The 22,128-nt window shown below is 33.7% G+C and overlaps 2 protein-coding genes across 3 annotated transcripts in view; one reads left to right on the forward strand and one right to left on the reverse strand.

Annotated features, from left to right (window-relative positions):
• Positions 1–2,010: 2,010 nt before the first annotated feature.
• The window catches only part of LOC139143254 (probable Bax inhibitor 1), a 69,930-nt gene continuing 49,812 nt past the window's right edge, over positions 2,011–22,128 (reverse strand). The window contains exons 3-10 of the mRNA XM_070713439.1: positions 10,168–10,276; positions 8,623–8,743; positions 8,168–8,216; positions 7,320–7,417; positions 7,005–7,084; positions 5,998–6,098; positions 4,700–4,775; positions 2,011–4,042 (exon numbers count right to left, since the gene is read on the reverse strand). Of these exons, the coding sequence (XP_070569540.1) occupies positions 4,022–4,042; positions 4,700–4,775; positions 5,998–6,098; positions 7,005–7,084; positions 7,320–7,417; positions 8,168–8,216; positions 8,623–8,743; positions 10,168–10,276 (655 nt within the window). The 3' untranslated portion in view covers positions 2,011–4,021. The remainder of the gene's footprint in view (positions 4,043–4,699; positions 4,776–5,997; positions 6,099–7,004; positions 7,085–7,319; positions 7,418–8,167; positions 8,217–8,622; positions 8,744–10,167; positions 10,277–22,128) is intronic.
• LOC139143248 (A-type potassium channel modulatory protein DPP6-like) overlaps positions 11,507–22,128 on the forward strand; it is a 390,979-nt gene continuing 380,357 nt past the window's right edge. The window contains exons 1-2 of one of the 2 annotated variants that reach the window (XM_070713417.1): positions 11,507–11,586; positions 14,459–14,590. In XM_070713417.1, the coding sequence (XP_070569518.1) occupies positions 14,513–14,590 (78 nt within the window). In that variant the 5' untranslated portion in view covers positions 11,507–11,586; positions 14,459–14,512. The remainder of the gene's footprint in view (positions 11,587–14,458; positions 14,591–22,128) is intronic. The other variant, XM_070713415.1, reaches the window with a different exon arrangement.

Genomic DNA, 22,128 nt, shown 5'->3' on the forward strand with positions numbered 1-22,128 from the left:
TAGGAACATCCGAGGAGTGAGCAGGCCGCGTGAACGACGTACTAACCTGTTTTAATAGTTACCCGGTCCGGTGAAGTCGTTTGACTTTTCGACGTCAAAGTAGACGTTTTGGCTTTTGTTAAAATGTGTTTGATGCTGATCAATAATGCTAAATGTTTTTTTTCAGAATGCCCTGCATGTAACTAAATGTCACATAGCGTTAACTGAGAAGAGGCATGTAATAAAAATATTATTGCCTGAATATGTGGGTTTATGTGCCCTTGCAGCAGGAGACAATATGCCCGACGCCAGAAGGGCAAATTGTCACTCGCTCACATAAACCCACGTATTCAGGCAATAATATATAATATTGCAATCGAATGAAATTAGCATAATTGTATTTTTGAGAATATTTGGTTTAAAAAAATTCTAAGGCGTGCATGTCTTACTGCTTTGAAATTTGATAGGAAGGGTTTTGGAATTGTTATACTGAAAACTAACTGAATTACGTAATTCGTGGAAGGTGTATGAACCTGCGCTTCAAAAACACACTGACACGCCCCCCTAACCAATTGGACATTTGGGAAAACATGGTGATGCCCCTCCAATCACCGAAGTCAAAAACAGGGTGAACTCCCCCAACGAAACTGACCAGTCCCTTACATTCAGCTGATCATACTGCCATCTAGTGGTCAGTTATAAATATTTCATTTCTTTCCTTTTTTCAACCTGATGAAGATCATAATATATGAAAAATATTGACAGCTTGTGTTAGAGACGCTCTTTATTGACAGTTTACCAACCAAGTTGATGAATATTTTTGACAATTAACCTTCGTGTAAAATTGTAGAATATGTGAAGTCGTCACAATCTTGTTATTGCTTGCTATCCCAAACATTTTTGAATACCTATGAAAGGAGACACCCCTTAAAAATCGCCAGCTCTGTATGTGGAAAAATCATAACCAAATCATTTGATGCGCATCTGTAGCTCACAATACATTGTTGTTGTACTAAGTTTGAATGAAATCAGTCCAGATATCTCTGAGTACTGTGGTTGGATGGATTGATGCATGGACCACAATTAGTCTGCCCAATAGTAACCATGCATGGACAGACAGACCCAAATCCACTAGTCCTCCACACTTGTCCATGGGAACTAAAAACTTGTCTACAAACTTCGCATGAGAAAATGTCATTGACATTGGAAAAAACTTGTGTCAGGTTATTCTAGGAACCTACAAGAAATTTCAAAACTGTCTGCTAAGTGTGATTCTGGAGATGAATTTCTTGAGAAAACCAGCAAACGTTCTCAAAATTCACATGTGAAAAGTTGTGCTAATTTGGATACACTGAAACTAGGGCACCTCTCAGGATATGTGTACCAAAATATGAGTTTGGACCAGAAATTTTTTAACTCACATTTTCTACACTACACCCTATTTGGATATTTCAGGATTATTTATTTGCCGTAAATCCCATGCTTAACACATCACATGTTTCCATACCACATACTGAGGTAATACATTGAATTATTTTCAAGATTTGCAGTGGATGGACCACCCGTCCAAACATACACACATACATATATACACAAATAAGATGAACTGTAAAATCAAAGACTAGAGCAAAATTGCAAATGCCTGAGGCTGAGCTGCTCGACAAAAATATCAGCATTAAACACGGATGACTGTACTGAAAACTGGTACGACAGTTGTGAAGTTTGGTAATGATTTGTTCAGGCGTACATCTGATGCAGTAACTACTTTCTTGACACGGGGGATTTAGCTTAGCGTTTAACATGGAGATTCAGCAGAGGGCGTTTGATCATTGACTGTAGTTGGTACGTACAAATTGCAACTTATGAATTCATATCCAATCAATTACTTAATTCCAATTGCCAATATCCTGTCTTATCTTAAAAGGAGCTTTCTGTTTTTGAACTGCATAACACTCTTGATACTTGGCAATCCAACAAGCACTTTGGGAAGAACTTCACAAACTCTCTCCAAAAAGTTTACAAACATTGAGGTAATATGTGTATACAAATTTATTGCAACAAATTAGTAGAATGCAGAAGCATGCACACTGTGTTGAGTGAAAAATTCTGTCCAGAAATCATACATGTCATTAGGTTTTGTCTCTATGATATCATAAAGACAATACATTGAATTTACTGATGTTACCAGATTGTGAAATGCAAGTATTCAACATAGAATAGATGGTACAAAACACTGTATTTCCAATTATTCCTCTATAGCTGATGTGTATTTTGTAAGAAAGCTGGCTTGGTTTGTTTATGCCATTAATCAAATGCAAAGGTTTTATTCCAATTGTCTTTTCTGAATTACCATGAAAGAATCAATAGATGGATCAGATCAAATTTGCTGTTGACTGGTTTTGAAGTCAAGGCACTCAATGACATAAAAAAGCCTTCAATGTTAGAAAAAAACTGTCTTCCCTTTGGATGTCAAGTCCTCAAAAATTAACAAGTCTATTTATTTCTCATCCTCAGTATCTCACAAAAATGATGAGTTATTTTATTTTTGTGGTTTGTATTTAGAGCACATACGTTTGGCTCTCAACACGAAAAAGAAATCAGGAATGTTTACATGCAAATGTAATTCTGACATCTGGCATGATGATGGTGATAATACAATTCTTCTAAAGTGTAAATTGTGTGCATGTGCTCTTACAGATAATAAATGTTATATTTTTTGCTGTGCAGTTCCGGACTGTCAATCTTTCACTTATCAGCTTTTTAACGTTAACATGAAAAAACGGTGACGCTGCAAGTTTAGATTAACACGAGGATGCAAAACAAACCCTTTTTTTTTCTCAGCCTACACAATAATGTGAACACAATGCCTGTAACAGATGTTTATAAACAATTGTTTTATTATACCAGTTAACTTTTATATCACTGAGCATGGCTTGCACCAGCTGCAATAGAAAAGTGAACTCTAATAATACACAACAATTACATGCGATTTTATTTTAGTACAAGTAAACTGAAATTCACAAAAGTTATGTATGCTCTATTCCACTCTCAATCAATTATTCAAAATTGGCACAAAAAATGCTCTAATTGATGTATGAGTACAAAGCTGCATATATCACACACTTTATCTATTGCTCTTGCTGGCTGGGATTAGCTGTATTTGTTTATCAGTTTTGCACATAATCCTAAATTAATGTTTATTTAGATATTCAAAATCCAATCAAACACATCGTCCATGAATCACATGACAAAAAAAATGTATGTCAGAAATATTCTTATCCAATGGCTGCAACTATTATAGGCAGTTCAGGGATTACTTTTTCCATCTTTTTATACGTCAGTAATTCAGAATTGATAGTACTCCCCTACTCCACTGTCAACTATGTTGTACAGTTTGAGAGAATTTCCGTGTTAAAATCTGTGAAATGAAAATTTTAATTCTTCAATTTTGAAAATTACAAAACCAATCCGTGGTATGTTTTTCCGTGGATCAAAATTTGTAAAACTTTGAACATTTCAAGAGTACTGCTTAACTGCACATATTGAGAATGGAAAAAGTATGCCCTGTCTGACATGGAATCAGTGAACTTGTAGGATATCAAACAATTCTATTTAAACTATTGATGAAACACAAAAATATTATTATCACATTATTTGCTAGAAAATTAAACCAATGGCACAATTCTCATATCTGGTCATTAAGACAAATCATAGCATGGTATCTGTGTATACTATTACCAAAAATAAAGTGATACTCAATGACTGGTTTTATTCAGGTCATTGTTGTCCTTAAACAAAAGCAGTAGATATTGATGTGAACTCAAACATTTAAAAGAATCACAGTTTATGAAAAAATCCTGAAATATACATCAAATGACATCATCAAAAAACTAATACTATATTATGTATGTCTATTTTATATTCCAATGATATGAGTCTGATTAAACTATATCCTGTCACCGTATTATGAGCGGATCTAACATACTGCTACTTGATCTCAGAGGCAAGTGGATTAAAATGCTGATTGACTTCGGTTAGTTTCTCATTTCTTGTTCTTCTTCTCCTAGAAAAGCAGAAAGTGATAGAGTTTTTAATCTGGCTGTACTGGTGTATTGCATATCATAGCTCACATATTCTGAGGAAGTCACAGACTATCAATTGATGTACTTTACTTTGCCATACATTATACTTAAACCAACTCTCTTGAATGGGTACAAAAATTTGATAATTCATTTCTGATTCAATCCTGAAACACCTATATCGGCGAAAAAAATATCATGGCCTAATTATGATACTTCTGATTTAATAGTGTGTTCATCTGTTCATAGTTGATGGTAATTTCAATAACTAAGGAATTATCAGACACCACCTTACTTTATGCAAACAGATTATAAGACTCAAAGTTAAAAAGAGATGAGATCAAATATACATTGGATCTAAATCATGATATATTCCTATGACAAACAAAGGGAATTTTTTTCTACATCTATCATTGCTAGGAATTCAGACACTCATTTCCTTCCAGAATTTTTGACTGTGGATTCTTCATAGTTTGATTGATAATATAAGATTGCATTCTGGGGCAGCCACGGTACACACATTGTTCAATTGAAATATTATCATTTGATGGTTATGAACAAGGTCTGTAATGTCAGCATACATCATGGTGGTGGACTTTGGAGTGAAACGTCCAGAGATTTACTATTCACATGATATTTACCTGTTTGTCCATGGCAAGTATGATCAGTAGTTTGCGGAAAATATTGACAAAGTCAATAAACAGATCAACGCAGTGCCTGTCAACAGAACAAACATTATGACATTACATATCAGTATTTATTTATTTATGTATTATTATAACTATTTACTCGCCACCTTTATAATGGGTTTCAAAAAGGAATTATAATAAAAGGGACTGCAAAATGCTTTGTGAAAGTGACAAAACACACTGAAGAATATAATACCTTACATGGCAACAACTTTCATGAATCCTATATGTCGTTGAGGGCGCTTTTCTTTTTACCAAGGGTTTAAAACAGATGAACAAAGCTAAAGATTTTAACACAAAGTGTTCAAGCCTTGTCAGACTTGAAGGAGAAGAATGCATCCTGAATGCATTTATATGATGATCTTTGTAGTTAAATGACTAATTCTTTGTTTTTTTAGACAAGCTGCATTGTAATTTTAACGCATTCACAGTTATGTGGATTTGTTTTGTTAGGGACTTTGTTGAAATAAATTTATTTTTTCAAAAAAAAAAAGAGATCTTGCTAGCCTTTGAAACAGTTTCTCATACATCATGGTGTATTTCACACAGAACATTGCTAAATAAGATGTTGAACTTCAAATTCATACTCCCAGAAAGAAACTTATTTATAATCATTCCATTTACCATCATTTACATACTTTTCCTGTTTATGATCATTTTCACTTTTATGTCATGCTTTAGAGTTTCATATTATCAATATTTGGCTGGAATGAACTTTCATTCTATGATGATAGTTCTGTATGATGACCATTCCCATTGTACAACACTTCAAAGTTAGAAAGAATGATCACAAATTCTTAAACTGATCTCAAAGTCTAAAATATTACCACATCACCTACATTCTCAGCCGTACCTGTTTGACCCACAGATGTACTAGTATTAAATGTCACAATTACATTACAGTGTGACACTCTGTATCTCAGTGGCAGAGTAGCGGAATAGCTTGTATTTATGCCAAATTTATTGACAGTTTGCAACCGTGTAGTCATACTGGGATATTTTTTCAAACGTTTTACTACAGTACTTCAAACATAATAATATCAACTGACTGAATTTGTCAGTAGCCATATGCAATTCATTGAAAAGCTACACTACACAATCTCCATGATAAGACAGGAAATTGCACCATTTTCTTGATTATGATTTAGAGTCACTCTAGAGGGCAGTATTCATATTCTAAGTAAGCATATAAGATAGCTATGGCAAATGGCTGTGTGTGGTATTTTCTGTGAACATCTAGCTATACCTACCAGATGTAATCACTGTCACCTCGCCTGAACTTCTCAACAATCAACTGAGTGTCATAGAGGACAAATCCACACATGATGAGCAATCCAACATACAGGTGAATCTGTCAGCCAAAATATATTCAGTGAGTGTAAATGAGGCGACTTCGAAACACACTACTGACGTTGAGAAATTCTGCATTGCTGAGTTTGTCATATTTCAAATGTAAAAATACGATATGAAACATTAACTATTTATAAGTCTGACAGAAATTAACAGAGAGAGACAAATCTGAAATGACAGAGATATTGAGCCAGAAACTAACAGACACAGAGCCAGACAATTACGGAGACACTGGACCAGAAACTGACAGACACAGGACAGAAACTGACAGACACAGAGACAGGTAATGACAGAGACAGTGACACCAGGACAAAGCAACATGAAATTGACAGATGCACTGATAGAATCTGACAGCAAGACAGAAATGAAACAATGGAGACGCTGAGCCAGACACAGACAATCTGACAATGAGACTAACAGGAAATGACAGACAGAAACCAACAGAGAAACTTCAAGAGAGACATAGACACATTGAGAGCCAGCACAGATGAACAGAGAGAAATCAAACGATACAATCATTACTGAAAGGGATACAGAAAGAATGACAAAGAAAAAGACAGACAAAAACAAACCAAAAAGAGACTAGCTGATAGATTTGGTGAAACATAATGGCAAACAGATAACATAATGACAGAAAGATCAGTCAGGGAGACAAAAAGGTTTCTGAAAATTTATACCATAGATGTATACTATTGATAAAATATTGTAAAGAATAACATAATATACAGTGAATCACTTCTCAGTAAGTTTATCATAGACTAAGTTTATTTACTTTCTTCTGATTGGCTCCTGTGCTAGAGGAGCTCAGTACGACCGAGGCATAGTGCGTTTTGATCAGCATCCGAAATAAGCAACAGGTCTGACGTGTGTGAAAAATAATTATCTTAGTACCGGTAGGTTACTATACCTTGAACAACAGCATGGATCCCAGGAAAATGTTGAACAACGACAACAAGAGTAGCAATGACAATCCAGAGAACAGGGTGCCTTAAAGAAAAACAAGAGGTGGAATACAGTAGATGAATACCAGATATTATATTCGTAATCTCTTCCTGCTTTTTATATCACTGCTTAAAGTATGCTGCGTTTTTCTCCAAAATAATAAAAATATCATGAAATCATTACTTCTTTAAATGCATTATTCACGTAATACATAATTATTTGTTGAAATAGGTGTTTGAACAAAGACTGAGATAGTTGGAGAGTTAAAGATTTGACTTACCTCCCAAGTACAGGAAAGCTCGTTGTTCGGCCCACAATGCACTCAGACTGAAGCATACAAAGATCAGTGTTGTTGCCATGAAGGCAGTGGAGATAATGCTGTGAAAACAATCAAATACAAGACAAAAGTCAGCATGTTCATAAACTGTAGTTGGTATTACTCTTTTGCCAGTGAAGTACACAGTGTTTGATGAGGATTTGACAGATGTTCTTTAAATTTCATTTGTCATGTTGCATGATTTTGTCCATATACTGTACCAACATAACACAAGTATCTGTATCTGTAATGAAACTTTGTATATACATTCATACTTTCACGCTACTTGACAGCTTGAATTTCGACAAATATCATGAATTGGAGACTTTGCTTTGGTTTGCTTGAATAGGTAAATAGTTTGACAGCAACTGTGGCTTGTCACCCAAAAGGATTGTATTGATATGCCAAGGGCAATCGTTGTACATTTTGTCAGGTTTTGTCATTACCTAAAAATACTGAATCATTTTGTTTTACATTCACTATGGCAAAATAATTCAAACCATTTTTTGTTCATTTCCTTTTCATCATAACAGTGTCTGCTTAAAGGAATACTTTTTTTCCATTTAGGGATCTATCAAATGTCAAGGCTTTCCAAAAATTTCTGATTCTTTTTTTCAAATTTCTAAAATCAATTTATTTGTATACGAAATCTTGAGATTTATATGAACAAGAGTTAAATACAAAATCAGGGTTGAATACCGTGCAAGTGAAAACACAAAGAATTAAAACAAAAAGTGTGTTAGCCTTTATCAAGTCCTAAAATAAAATACTTTAAATCTTGTAATTTGTCAAAAATAAACTTCCATACAAACCTTGGATCTATTTCAATAACTCTGTCAAGTAAAGGTCCCAAGCTGACACCTACAATGCCAAAAAAGTACAATTATGTAGATCTTACAAATCTGTAACTTACAGCTCCAGTAGCTGTAACTTTTCAGGTATTTTCCATTATCCTTGTTCCTAGTTGTTAACTATCATGTTATTTCTACTCAAAACATACTTTACAGTAAGAAATTGTACAAAAGTATGTTTTAATTTGGCTGATGCTTGAAGGAATGCTAACTCATTATCAATGGTGAATATTCATAAATCATACACTGTGGGCTGTAAACTTTTAATTTTACACTCTGAGTGTTACGATCACAATTCTTTCATTTATAGTAGTTCAATGGATGGTGCTAGACCCTAGACTAATAGATAATGCTTCACCAGGACTAGTAGGAGATAGCTTTATTTGTGAGGCTGTCAAACAAGATTAAGTTCTTACCAGTGAAGAAAGCAAAGCCAGCCAGGAATCCAAGGCGCTTGACTTGATTTTCTTTGGTGTGTGGTGTAATTCCCAGCAGTATCAACAGACCAATAGAGGCAAGGGTGGCCATGATACCTCCCTACACAATGAAATAATCACTTAATATACAATAATTTATAAAGATACATACAGTCATCATTAATATGGGCATAGACCCTCAAGAAAACTCAGGGTCTATGATATAAGGTTGATTTATTCATAAATTTGGTCATTGGTACTTGTATCTGCATAGTTCATTGGACAAACTACAGGTGACTTAAGTATGTCATGCACAGATCAAAGTCCTCATTTATATAACCGTACATTGTGCATAACCCTACTATTATTACACCCTTGGTCCTTAAAAACTTTTGGTAAAAATAAACTTTCAGAGAAAGGTTATTGTTCGGCCTCACATAGCATAGGCCAAATTCCAGAAGGTGGATGTACTTGACAACATTGAAAGTACATTGTCACAATATACGGTAATTGTTTATGCACACACAAACCCTAGTAGAACTACAGTGCCTGTAATTAGTTGGCAGGATTCCAACTTGCCTAATGACAACCATAAGTATTGTGTACTAATAAATATTTTATAGAAAGTGTGATACTTTAAGATGCTTTAACTATAGGCAAAAAAAGATAATTTTGGTCACCCCATCTGTCATTTCAGAACCTGCGCGTCATGGCCTTTTCTGGTTACAAACTCATCAGTACAGCTATCTTTGATATCCCTGTTTGCATGTCCCAAAATGCTAAAAAGAAAATGCAAGTATTATGCAGCCAGTGATAAAAGACAATACCTATTGCATCAATAGTGCCAAACCAGCATTGTTGGGAATAAAAAAACAGAAAGGGAAAAAAAGAGGAAAGAAAACCGCGTCGCCGCATCACTTTTGCTGAATGTCAAGGACTAGAAACAATTTTATTTTTGGCCTTAGAGGGCATTTGTTTAACTCTGTAAAAGTTGATGAAGATAACAGGTCAAACTTGATCTAAACACCTACATGCAGCTTTTCATAGTTCATATAAATGCATATTCTGTACAAAATATACAACAGAACAGTATATATTGTGTATTCTGTACAAAATATACAACAGAACAGTATATATTGTGTATTCTGTACAAAATATACAACAGAAAGGTAATGGCAATAGGCGTGTCATAATTGTGTATGTATGATCACATTTTCTATTCCTAATCAAATCCTAATGTCTTGTTCAAAAGAGCTTTTATAACAAAATTGAGCTCTAATGCTCAAAATTGAGATCTTCTCTACTGTGCAGGTCTTTCTCATTCTAAATCAGTTCATCCTTAATCTTGTTTCAATTGGATTGATCGATCGCGCCATTAGTTTGGCTGTCATCTTTTCCCATAGACTCTGATGCTAACAGTATAATCTAGGAAATTTGTCATATTAACAGCCAAGGATTGTATGATCCAACAAATTGTGAAATTGACAGTCCATCACTTTGATTGATACAATACTGATCAATTATCTGTTCACTATGTGTTCTTACCTGTATGATCCCAGTGACCACATGGATATAGCTTCCGACTGCTGCCACTAACATACAGATAGCCAGACAACTGTAGACATTCTTCAAATGAAACCGAGTGGCTTTACTCCTATTAAAACAAAAAAGTAAATTTTTGAGTTGCTATGAACCTGAAGCTTTCTTTTTCGTCAATGAATTTTTTTATAGTGTTTGATAATTGCAGTATAAGCAAGTAAATACAGTGAAACCTGTCTAAACCAAACCATGTCTAAACTGCAAACCTGTCTAGACAGAACCCTTCTGCCAGTCCCATATCATTAGAACTCTATGTTAAAAGGATCTCTATAAACCAAACACCTCTCTAAACCGAACAATTTTCTCAGTCCCTGAATGGTTCAGTTTAGACAGGTTTTACTGTAGTTTTTTTTTCAATGGTGGTGTAGGGATACACCATAGAGTTGAGTTGCCCACAGCACATATACCTGTCTCTTCCTGTAAAGATAACACTGGTAATAAGGTTGACAGGTTGTTTACTATGGTTTATTATGGTTCTGAGGGTTTCCATTACAAGAAAATTGCAAGATTTAGAGAACTGGCCTCATTTCTGGGATTCTCCTTACAAGAAAAATAGTGAAACATAATATGATGGGTTGGGTTGATGGAAACAGTTGTAATTCCTTGACTTATTACAAATTACTCTTCCATCTCATTTGTTTAGATGATTGGTCTTTTTTAGTTGCTACTGACGATAACAATGGATTCACTCTATGTTATTAAGGTAATCTGTCATTAAAATAGACCTATATTGTAAGCCTAAATTAACTACTCAATGTGCACTGGGCAGAATATAACACATCAAAAAGGTGATGTATTATTCGCTCTACAATCAAAAGTTTTAATCTATGATTTAAATTTCAGCAAGGCTGTGTTTTCCCACCTGTACCTCTACAATATGACCAGTCAGGTAAGGTCAACCATTGTAACTTGCATTCAAGAATGGTCATTATGACATGGCAGACAATAGGCTCCCCGCAACCATACTCAATGCTTATGATGAAAGAGAACTCTAAAATAAGAGAAAATCTCATTGTTGCTTCAAATCTCTGCCTGTCATTATTTTGTATTATAAACACTTTTGGACTTTTGAAAATGGAGAAACATTTCACTGAGCTGTATTAGTCCTAACTGGGATATCACTGAAATGACACTGCTAGTGTAATTGTTACAACCCTGGAAAACTTTAGAACATTATTCTCTGACACAGACTCCAATTCTTATGCAAATTACGTGTCACTGTACTCAGGTCTGTACAAGCATACTAGGAAATCTCTATATATAGCACAAAATATACAGGCAATTGTTTACGAAATTGAAGTGCCTACAAAATCATTACTGAGCCAGGATTACACATGTACATTGTAATTAAACATACAGCAAGAGGTAAGTTGGGATATGTCTCCTCTTTGGTGAAGAATTCCGCGGAAAGTCATTTAAATTTTGCGGGGGATAAGTTCAAATGTCGCTGGACACTGTACGAGTATACTGAACAATGTATAAACCATCTGTGGTGCCTGGTGTGGAGTTATCAATGGCTTTTATTTACAACAGACTCTTTCGGTTTTGGAAAGAATTAGCTACAATTGGAAAATTTTCTAATTATGTAAATTTTATTTTCTAACTATGTAAAATTTCTGGAATTCACATGTACTGGACTACGGGAACAAAAATTTAGACTACATGGAAATTGGTTAAAATAATATCATTATTATAGAAAGTGAGAGTACCATTATATAACACTGAATTACAGCAAACCATTCTTGGTAATTCTAAATTAACAAGGTAGGCTTTCACAGAATGACATTGGAAAGAAAAAGTGCACAGAGGGAAGCACATCACTAGAACGGTACATGTACCGGTAGTTTGAATCAGATGAAACAAAATTTGATCAAAAATTTGTTTCTTGTAATATTTTCAATATTTTACACTGGTATGATGATGTAATCAGACTTCCCCTTACTTTCCAAATATAAACAGTGCTTGCTATATGCAAAACACAACAAAGTGTTAATTGTATGATGCATGACCAATATGATGTAGCCATTAGAAATACCGGTATACCAGATTTCATCAACACGGTATTCTTGGACACTACCTTTACTGTTCATCAATTTTTCTGGTTAAAACCTTGAAACTCCTAAAAAGTGACCACAAAATATCCCTTACACTATACTTACAGACGAAAAAGAAATTATGCCAATGTCAACAAAAGATGTAGGATAATAAGCTAATGGCTCTTTCAACAAATACATTCATGAGTTAACAATACAGAGAGGTTTAAATACTACTCTATGTCATGCAAAGTTAACAGTGTTAATGGTTTATTCTGACAAGGCACTTCTCAACTTAGGAAAATATTTATAGTTACGTGTTTCATCATATTTTGAAACGAAATATTAAATAGAAAGAACTATTATTTGCTATTAGTGATTCGTTTATTGTTTATTATTTTATTAGTTTCCAAGGTTATTTATGGTGTAATGTCATGAATTATTTGATAAGTGTATTTTGCATATTTCATCAGATAATCTACAGTGCTATGGAATGACACTAATAACATTTGCTTCTTTTTATCTCATTGAGTAAATCTAATGAAAGTAGGATGCAATCTATGTCAAAAGTGAAACCAATTACCGATTATTTTCTCTTTTGTGCTGACATACATAATTCAAACTTCATTTCTAGCATTAACACTTGATTGTTCAGAGTTTTTTTGATCTTCTATCTCAAAGTAACTGAATGTTGTAGATCTAAATCAAGTTCATAGCTAATGTTATTACAAGTTGAAATAATATTATGCATAGGGCCTGTAGCAACTCAGATCAAAGTCTACCACAGATACGCTGTGATACATAATGATTCAACATGCTATTCATATACATGTCTGTTACCAGAGCTATCAATACATAAATATATATATAGCTTGCACAACTGACAAGAATTTACAAAAAGTAAACAAACAGTAACTACCATTTCTGCATGCAAGTATTGACAGCTATGCCATCAGACAAGGGTATGTGTAAAATACACACCCCAGTAGAATGTTATCATAAAATTGTCATGGACATCATCATGTTTTTGTTATATAAGAATACATGTATTGAAAAAATTATTCAGAACTGAATGAATCATTGATAATGAAACAGCCCCTGCTGAATAGTCTTTAGCCAATGATAAAAAATATAGCCAACTTGATCATGTACAAATCACAGTGTGGTACATCATTCTTGTTCTAACTTTAGATGAATTTGGTCAATGCATTTCTTAATAATGGTTCTGCATGTTAACACACTCAACGAGGTACAAAGGAAACTGGCCTGCCAAGTTTCGTACAAGAATTACACAACTGCACAAAAGCAGTTGTGTAAAGAAATAATATTATTCAGTTCTACAGGTGACCAGCCTGTAATTATTACTTGACATGTTTTAATAATACTGTACTGGTATATAGAACATAAGATTTGTCATTAAACACATTGATATGCATATTTATGTTTTTTTACATTATCCTCACGCCAGGTTTTGATGTAATTGGTAAAAGCATGTCTTAGTTATGCCTCTGGATATGATAAAAATTGCAACAAATTTAGAAAGGCTCACTTAGCTCAATTGACATGCATAATAGGCGATGGTCTAATTGCCAAGCTTTATTGAAATCACTTCGGGCATCGGTCAGCCATGGCTTGTGAAACAATAGAGTACAAAACTGTTCCTTTGTTGCCAAAGATGATTTCATTGTGAAACAAACTTGTGTTCTATAACACTGTAGTGTGAATCAAATCAGAAAGCAGATATACACACATGTACACGCTGACATACCAATGCATAAATGGATGGCAGATTTAGCCAAATCTCAAAGGTCTACTTGGATTGTATCATCTAGTGATTAGAACATTCTGTTCAATATTTTATAATAATATATAATATAATAATAATAGTTGATCATCTTCATACTTTGTTACTTAGCGCTCTCACGTAATAATCTTTGGAAATGCACAGAAAGGTTCAATAATACATGAATTGATTTTTATATGGAGAAGCAGAGACCAAATATCATAGAACACAAAACTGGGCCATTGAAAATGCAAGGTGTTCATCATAATGGAAATGCATTATAATTTGCATATTAAGCATGCAACAGTTGGACTCGAAAAGTGGTTTATATTGCAAGCACTAATTAGCCCACACTTAATATGCAATGATGATTGAAAAAAGTAGTTAATAAACAAGTATTTTCATGTCTACTATGCAACAGGCAATTAAAAACAAAACCTGGCACAGAATTAGCAGTGAAGTTTAAAAGCAGAAGATGGTCTACGTGCCAGCTAACAGGTGGACACCACCATCAGAGATGCCACTCAGAGTAGATGTGTATCTTCCTCAAAAGGTAGTAAAAAATTTTCCTTCATTTATATTCTCTTCTATGGTTGACTTCTCTTTACTGATGGCTCTGATGAAATAACAATTACTGGGTACATGTATTAACATGGATAATGTATACACATTTTGAACATCCTGACTGTGTCAATCTCAGACAATTAGAAGTGCCGACATAACCATTAAGTGGAACAGAAAACAAATCAGAAGGTATATAAAATATAAGTATAAAATGACAATATTTAAAATAAGACGGAGAAATACAGAACATAGCAAAATGGACAATAAGTCAAAAAAGTAACATCACAAAGAGAACAATAAAAAATCAACATAAAAGCAATAGGCCAGATAAAAATGGTATATGCCAGTTATTGACAGAGTGTAAAATCATTAAAGCATGAGTAGAGAAGGCTATTTATTTCTCCCCGTTCTGCATGCATACCAATTTTAAAACACCTATACCCACTATATGAGATAAACCACTGTTTTGTTTAGTGCTACTATTGTGTGTCTTCGTAGAGACACAGAATAGATAAATACTAGTTTGTGTCATAAAAACTGGGTATTATCCTACTGTACTCTGTCAGTATTGTACATGTGGCAACATCAAGTGAATAAGTGCTTGTCTTGTGCAAATATACCATTGAAATAAATATCTATAGTTACATGTACCTGTAGGTGGAGTTCAGGTCAGGAGGTACATGTAAATATGGACTAATGTTATTGATACATGACATGACTGATCATCCCTGCAGTATTAGCAAATGAACAGCAATGTCAGGAACTATATATCCATAAATAAAAATATTAAATTACTATTGTAAATATTTAAATATGTATAGTTGATAAGCTTTACCACATAAATAAGCTATATTTAGCTAAAACTGTTCTCTGCTGGAAAATTCACAGCAAATTTCTCAGTACCTTAACTACTAACAACACTCTGTATGATGTTGTAAATATTAACAGAAATGTATTCTGTTAGTGTGCTCAGCAATGCCTTTGTGTTGATATATATTAATTCTGCAATATATCACCTTCTTACCTTCAAAGCATAATGGTATACTGTAGATTACCCTTAAGGGATGGATTTAATATTTGAAAAGCCATGTATGAGAATTGTTATTCCACGTACCGCAGTAAGACCATGATATTTCTTTGAAATGTTCATGAAGTATCTCACTCAATACAGCCGAACATCTCTAAATCAAGGTGAAAGAACCCTAAAAGGCTTCATTTATTTATCATATTTTACCAAAGACCAACTCATAACTGTGACCAATTGTATTTTTGGTGAGTTTGACCACTTTGAAAAAAGTCCTGAGAACAAAGAAACGCTATAATTTTGAAATACAATGTCAATACAGTACCAGCAACTATTACACTGAGCAGTTTTTACACATGTACATGTTAGTACATGATATCTCTTACTAATGTACCGTACATGCCAATACGTGCTATGGGGTAGATGTGAACCACTAATCATGAACTGCTGTGTGAATTCCACAACAATTGTGCTCCTTCTTTATGTGTATGAATTTTTACAATCCTGGGAATCAACTTTTTTCCTATGACTGCAACAAGTGAAACAACTAAACAATTGGAAAAAGACAGTATAAACCAAAAAATACTTTTACATGAAGATACAGTGTGAGCACCATGTGACAAATAAATTAAACATCAGTGCTCAGTCAACGCGTACATGTGTCTTTCAGAATACAACACAGTAAAACACAGTGTCTTGATGACACCAAATTGACAGTCAAATGCAAATTAAAGAGCCAAATATGAATTTCTGTCAAGTCATGATAAGACTATGTAATGATATGGCCATATGGTACAAGTTTGCTGGAGTTTCACTCTTTGTTTATCTCAGACACAGAATTGCAAATACTGCCCTCAGACTTTGATATTACATAAAGTCACATCCTTGGAATCCTTGAAGATGTGCCAACATTCTTAAAGCATCAATGCCCTCTTGTACTTGCACAGAAAATAGATGGGATGACAATTGCATTATTTGTTTGTTGCAAATTGAAAGGATAATGCCACAGTAGATTTGCACTAACTGCTTCATTAATTATGTTCACATACCATCATCTGTTGTCACTGATCCTAGCAATTACACAATACCTACACACTAATTAGTATACTTTAAATTGCAGTTTTATACCTGTGTATTCTAACAATGTGGCAACTGCAGTTAAAATTTAATAAATTATGCATACTGGTTAAATGACAACAAAGTAACACTTTAGATTTACAGTACTGTATTAGTGATATCTGCTACAAATTTTTATCTACCGATATGTACTGGTCACTGTGAAAATCTTTTGGCAGGTGTACTTTATTACACTGAAAGTATGGACACTGCATAAAATTTATGGATAAAAGTCTTCATTTAGTCTTTAAGTTGGAGTTTTAGTCATATTTTCATACTTTGATACAAATTAGGTTGGGATAAAGACCAATAAATATACAATCAAACAAATAGATATTGAAATTAATAAATATTATCCCCAGTAGTTTCAAAACGATATAAACCTAACCTTCATAGATTTATTGGCCATTTTGATTTGTCAGAAGAGTAATATTTAGTCTAGATAATCAATATTGCTTGCAAATCAACCCTTGTCATTTTGTTATTGCACAAAAACACAACACAATCCAATGCAAGACACATGTTTCATACTTTCCAACAACACTTGCTCTTTAATTTGTTTTCACACATTTGCTTGGACACTGCCTGCACAGAATATCACAATAGACTAGTTGTCTGCATACATAATTTTTTACTAATATTTTCTAAAATACTAGCCATATAAATACTTCTTGAAGACTGCAGATAGAGCCAATCCTAAATATAACCGTTTTACTTAACCAAGAATAAATGAATTGATGTGACAATGGCCGGGTTGAAATTGAAATATGCAATTACTGTATTATGCTATTTATGTACCAGTACGTTTAATCCATTGTTTGATGTATCGTTGCAAAATGTTACTTTTTGTGGAAGGACCGTGTTTTGTGGAATGGTGTTTTTGGAAGTCTGTTTTGGTCAAGCTCAAGATGTTCTGAAAACAAATCTCAGACCTGTGAATGTGTATTTTTAAAGTGATTTGAGTAGATTCAAAATCATACCCAGAAAAAAATTGAGTGGGAAAATGTTTTAGGAATCACGTCCATCTAAAATCCTGCAATTTTTGGTTAAATTACATTAGCAATTTCAAAGAACATGTTGATAATTAGCCCACAAACAAGGCATAAAGCAATATCAAACACAATCAAGTACCTGTGAGAGAGAGAGTGATAGTGTACACTGTACCACCCAAATGTCACACATTTCGAAAAAAGAACAACAAAAAAGCTGCTCACGTATTCTATCTACCGTGTAATGTATCCATCTATCAGTGCAGATTAGGACACGGCTATAAACACAAACCTAAGCTTGTGATGCTATCTAAGATAATCTGTTGAAGAGATACATCAACTACGTTGTTTTGAAATTTTGGTTCTTCACCCGACATGAAAATCACATTAGCCAGCTTATAAAAAATAGTATTCATGGTTCCTTATCAATTGTTATCATAATTCTGTGTGCAATAAACAAACAGACAGGCTACCATTTCAATTAACATCAGTGTGAAGACATGGGTGAAACAAAATTTTACTTTGCATGTCTGTCTTGTCCAACTCATGAATACATATTACTAAGACAAAGTAAAGTGGTCCAAGCAGTGAGTGATGGAGAACGTTTCCAAAGTAGACTTAACACTAATTGCACGATGAAAAGAAAATGACCGTCTGGGCAGGATGTATTTGTCAGGGGTTAATTCCTCCTTTGTCGAGGGTTTATCTAGTACTGTACATTAGCTTGCAGTGGTCAGGCAGGATGTATTTGTCAGGGGTTAATTCCTCCTTTGTCGAGGGTTTATCTAGTACTGTACATTAGCTAACAGTGGACACTTTTATAAAATTGCATGAGATCATACTACCAGCCATATATTGAGTGAGTGATGGATATCACATGGCATGTGAAATCCATCAAGTCATAACACGTTTATACCGCAAATTTGATTTTAAAATTCATGGTTGTGAGCGTAATTCATGATTCAGTTTATCTTCTGATAATAGCATGGAAATAAAGAATTTAAGCATGTGAATTGAAGCATGCTGACAAACTTTGACTGATTGGAATCAAAGACTCCAGGACATATCCATACTTTCCAAAGCAAAGCACATGTCTATTAATGTTTAGGAAAATGAATATTCATGTTACACCCATTGAATGTGACACTTTGGTCTCTTTATGTCTTTGAAAAGTCAATAAAGCAAAGTTACAGTATGTTGTTACTTCAATAACTATATAGGCCATGAATTCTTAGTTTATGCCAAATGTTCAGATTAGCAATTGGCAGTTCACAAGCAAAGTCTAGGAATCAGTTTGAAATATCAAAGAAAAGGTTGACTAGTATGTATGTTTCATTGTAACATGAATGCTATGGATGTGCGCAACAGTATTCTCTTGACACAGAGAGTACCGTTACTAGTACAGGCTATAAACAGCAACAATCTCTTCATAATTGCTGGTAATTGTGACCGTAGTTAATGTATTGATTCTGCAACTCTGGCCATAGAAAATCATAACAATAAATTTACTACATTGTAATCTATGCAAATTAGAGTGCAAATTCTAAAATTTATTTTTCGACCCTTGATTTGATGCTGCTCGACCTTTGGCCTATTCAACTTTTCTGTGAGAACACAATATACTTTAACCAGCCCTGACTCTATTTACAAATTAGTATCATCATTTATTACATGGACCATCTAAAATAAAAATAGAATACTTGTATAATCTATTTTCCAAATGATATCTTATTGCTGATAAAATGTAAACAGTTCTTATGGGGTTACATGGAAATTACATGCACCAACTAATGGGTGGTTAAATTTTTTTCATTTTCCTGATGAAATTTGAATGATCTTGAATTCTTTGCTGATAGTAGACATTTAATTTCCAAACCACAATGACAGACTTATTCACACACCACTTGCATATCCCTGAAACTGCCAAGTGAAGAATATGGGCAAATATCACATAAACTTAATGTAAAAGTAATGTTTATGTTAATTCTTAATGATAATTTTTCTTCATCAACTATCAAAATAATCATCACCATCATCATTACTATCAAAATCATCATTAATATCAATATCATCATTTCTATCAAAATAATTATTTCAATCACATTCATTATCACCATCATCATTTCTATCAAATCATCATCATCATCAATTCTTAATGATAATTTTTCTTCATCAACTATCAAAATAATCATCACCATCATCATTACTATCAAAATCATCATTAATATCAATATCATCATTTCTATCAAAATAATTATTTCAATCACATTCATTATCACCATCATCATTTCTATCAAATCATCATCATCATCATCATCAAAATCATCATTTCTATCAATATCATCATTTCTATCAAAATAATCATTTCTATCAAATTCATTACCACCACTATCATTACTATCAAAATCATCATTACCATCAATATCATTTCTATCAAAATCATCATTACAAATAAAACCATCCTTACTATCAAATCTATCATTACTATCAAAATAATAATCATCATTTCTATCAAATTAATTATCACCATCATCATTACAATATTACTATCAAAATAATCATTTCTATCAAATTCATTATATTATAATCGTTATTGTCAAAATCATCATTAATATCAAAGTCATCATTATTATCATCATCATCAACATATTGTCCTAATTGTTAACTACTTGGATTTATACTCTGATTTGACAAAATCTACTTTGGACCACTTTCTGAACCTCCTCACCAACACTGTTATTTCACGGCTGTCATGAAATCACATTTCACAATTTCACATTCCCTTCAAATGCTTTCCATTCCAGTGTCAAGTCACAAAATCGTAAACTCAGCTCTATTATAAATAGTGTTTTTGTTATCAGAACAGTAAACCTCAAGCAAGGGCTTTCTAATCAAATCTTTTTCATTCACATCAGATAATGACAAAACATGTAACCTAGGTTCACTGACGAAACGGATAAAAGAATGTACCATTATCCTTGATAGAAAATAAGCAATTACAACCACTATACAACTTATTGCATCACAGGAACTCTCAACTTATCACGATGTCATGACTGTACCTTCATTTACCGGTATAGTTTGACAGTGCCATTTGAATTGCATGTCATTAAATGTCAGAATCTGATATCATACATTTCTTGCTACAGAGGTATGATTCTATATATTGTATCAGAAACACAATCATCCTTCCCTGAGAACATATCTGATTGCCTGAGGATTCTACAGGTACTGCATTGATCAACGTCTAAACAGGTGATAGTTATCTACTTGAGGTAGACATGTACTTAGAATTTACCTGTAACTAGCCTTGAAATGGATTTGTAATCTGTCATTTACACATTGATCCATGTTGAAGCCTGAGCTGTGTCTGAAGCACTTGTGACTTTTTTGTGGTATTTTTTATCATTTCGCAATAAAATTTTGCAATAGGGCTGGGCACTGTGAGCTTGCGCTGAGTAAGATTGGACATTTTGATTTAAAATGTTACATTTTTCATGGTCAATGACAGTATATTTTTAAAAAGTTAAGATATCACTGTTTGTTGACTTAATCACATCATGACCCTGGTCCATATTATATGACATTGAGAGAAGTTTTCAACACCATTACTGTATATATTGTACAAGTATGGTAACCCTTGACACAAATTATTGCAACTGATCTGATGATGTATTTTTGTATTCAGGAGAAAATATAATTCTCTTCACTTTAAAACTTTCATTTCGCCATTCCAATTTCATCACTTTCAAATCTTAACCAAAGAAATAAAGAAACCAGTGCCATGTGCATGATGGGCACAATGCATTATTTGGACGTTACTGGTGGCGATAGGTGGAACTTAGCATAGGGGTAGGACTACCGTATGGCAGTGACTTTGTGCTTCACAGAAAAAGTCATATACAGTAGTAAAGGCTTGAGGCATACATATCAGAAAGCTGTTTATGGCTGTCTTTGGCAGTATGTTGTGCAGGCTATCAAAATTATTTCATCTAATACAACTGTATTCATTTGATAATACCTTCTAAAATTTCTAATTATTTAAGCAATAATGCACCCCCTCCCGGCTCATAATGAACGAAAGCAAACTTTGCACGACATAATGTACGAGGCGAAGCCGAGTACATTATGGAGTGCAAATTTTGCTTGAGTCCATTATGGGCCGGGAGGGGGTGCATTATTGCTATTATTTTATAGTTTTGGCAATGCCAGTGAATTTGTAGTTGTAGAAAACGAATAAAAAAGGAAATTTAAACTGAGTTTGAAGCCAGTGAGTGTCGTCCAGCATGATCGGCCCTGACACGCACGTTCAGCACAAAAAATGACCAGCACTTTAACAGTTCATTTTGAATTGAAAAACGATGTATTTTCGAGGGAAATGAAAAGTAACTGCATCCC

Source organism: Ptychodera flava, chromosome 11 (genome assembly GCF_041260155.1).
Source record: "Ptychodera flava strain L36383 chromosome 11, AS_Pfla_20210202, whole genome shotgun sequence".
In the NCBI taxonomy this organism is placed as follows: Eukaryota; Metazoa; Hemichordata; class Enteropneusta; family Ptychoderidae; genus Ptychodera; species Ptychodera flava.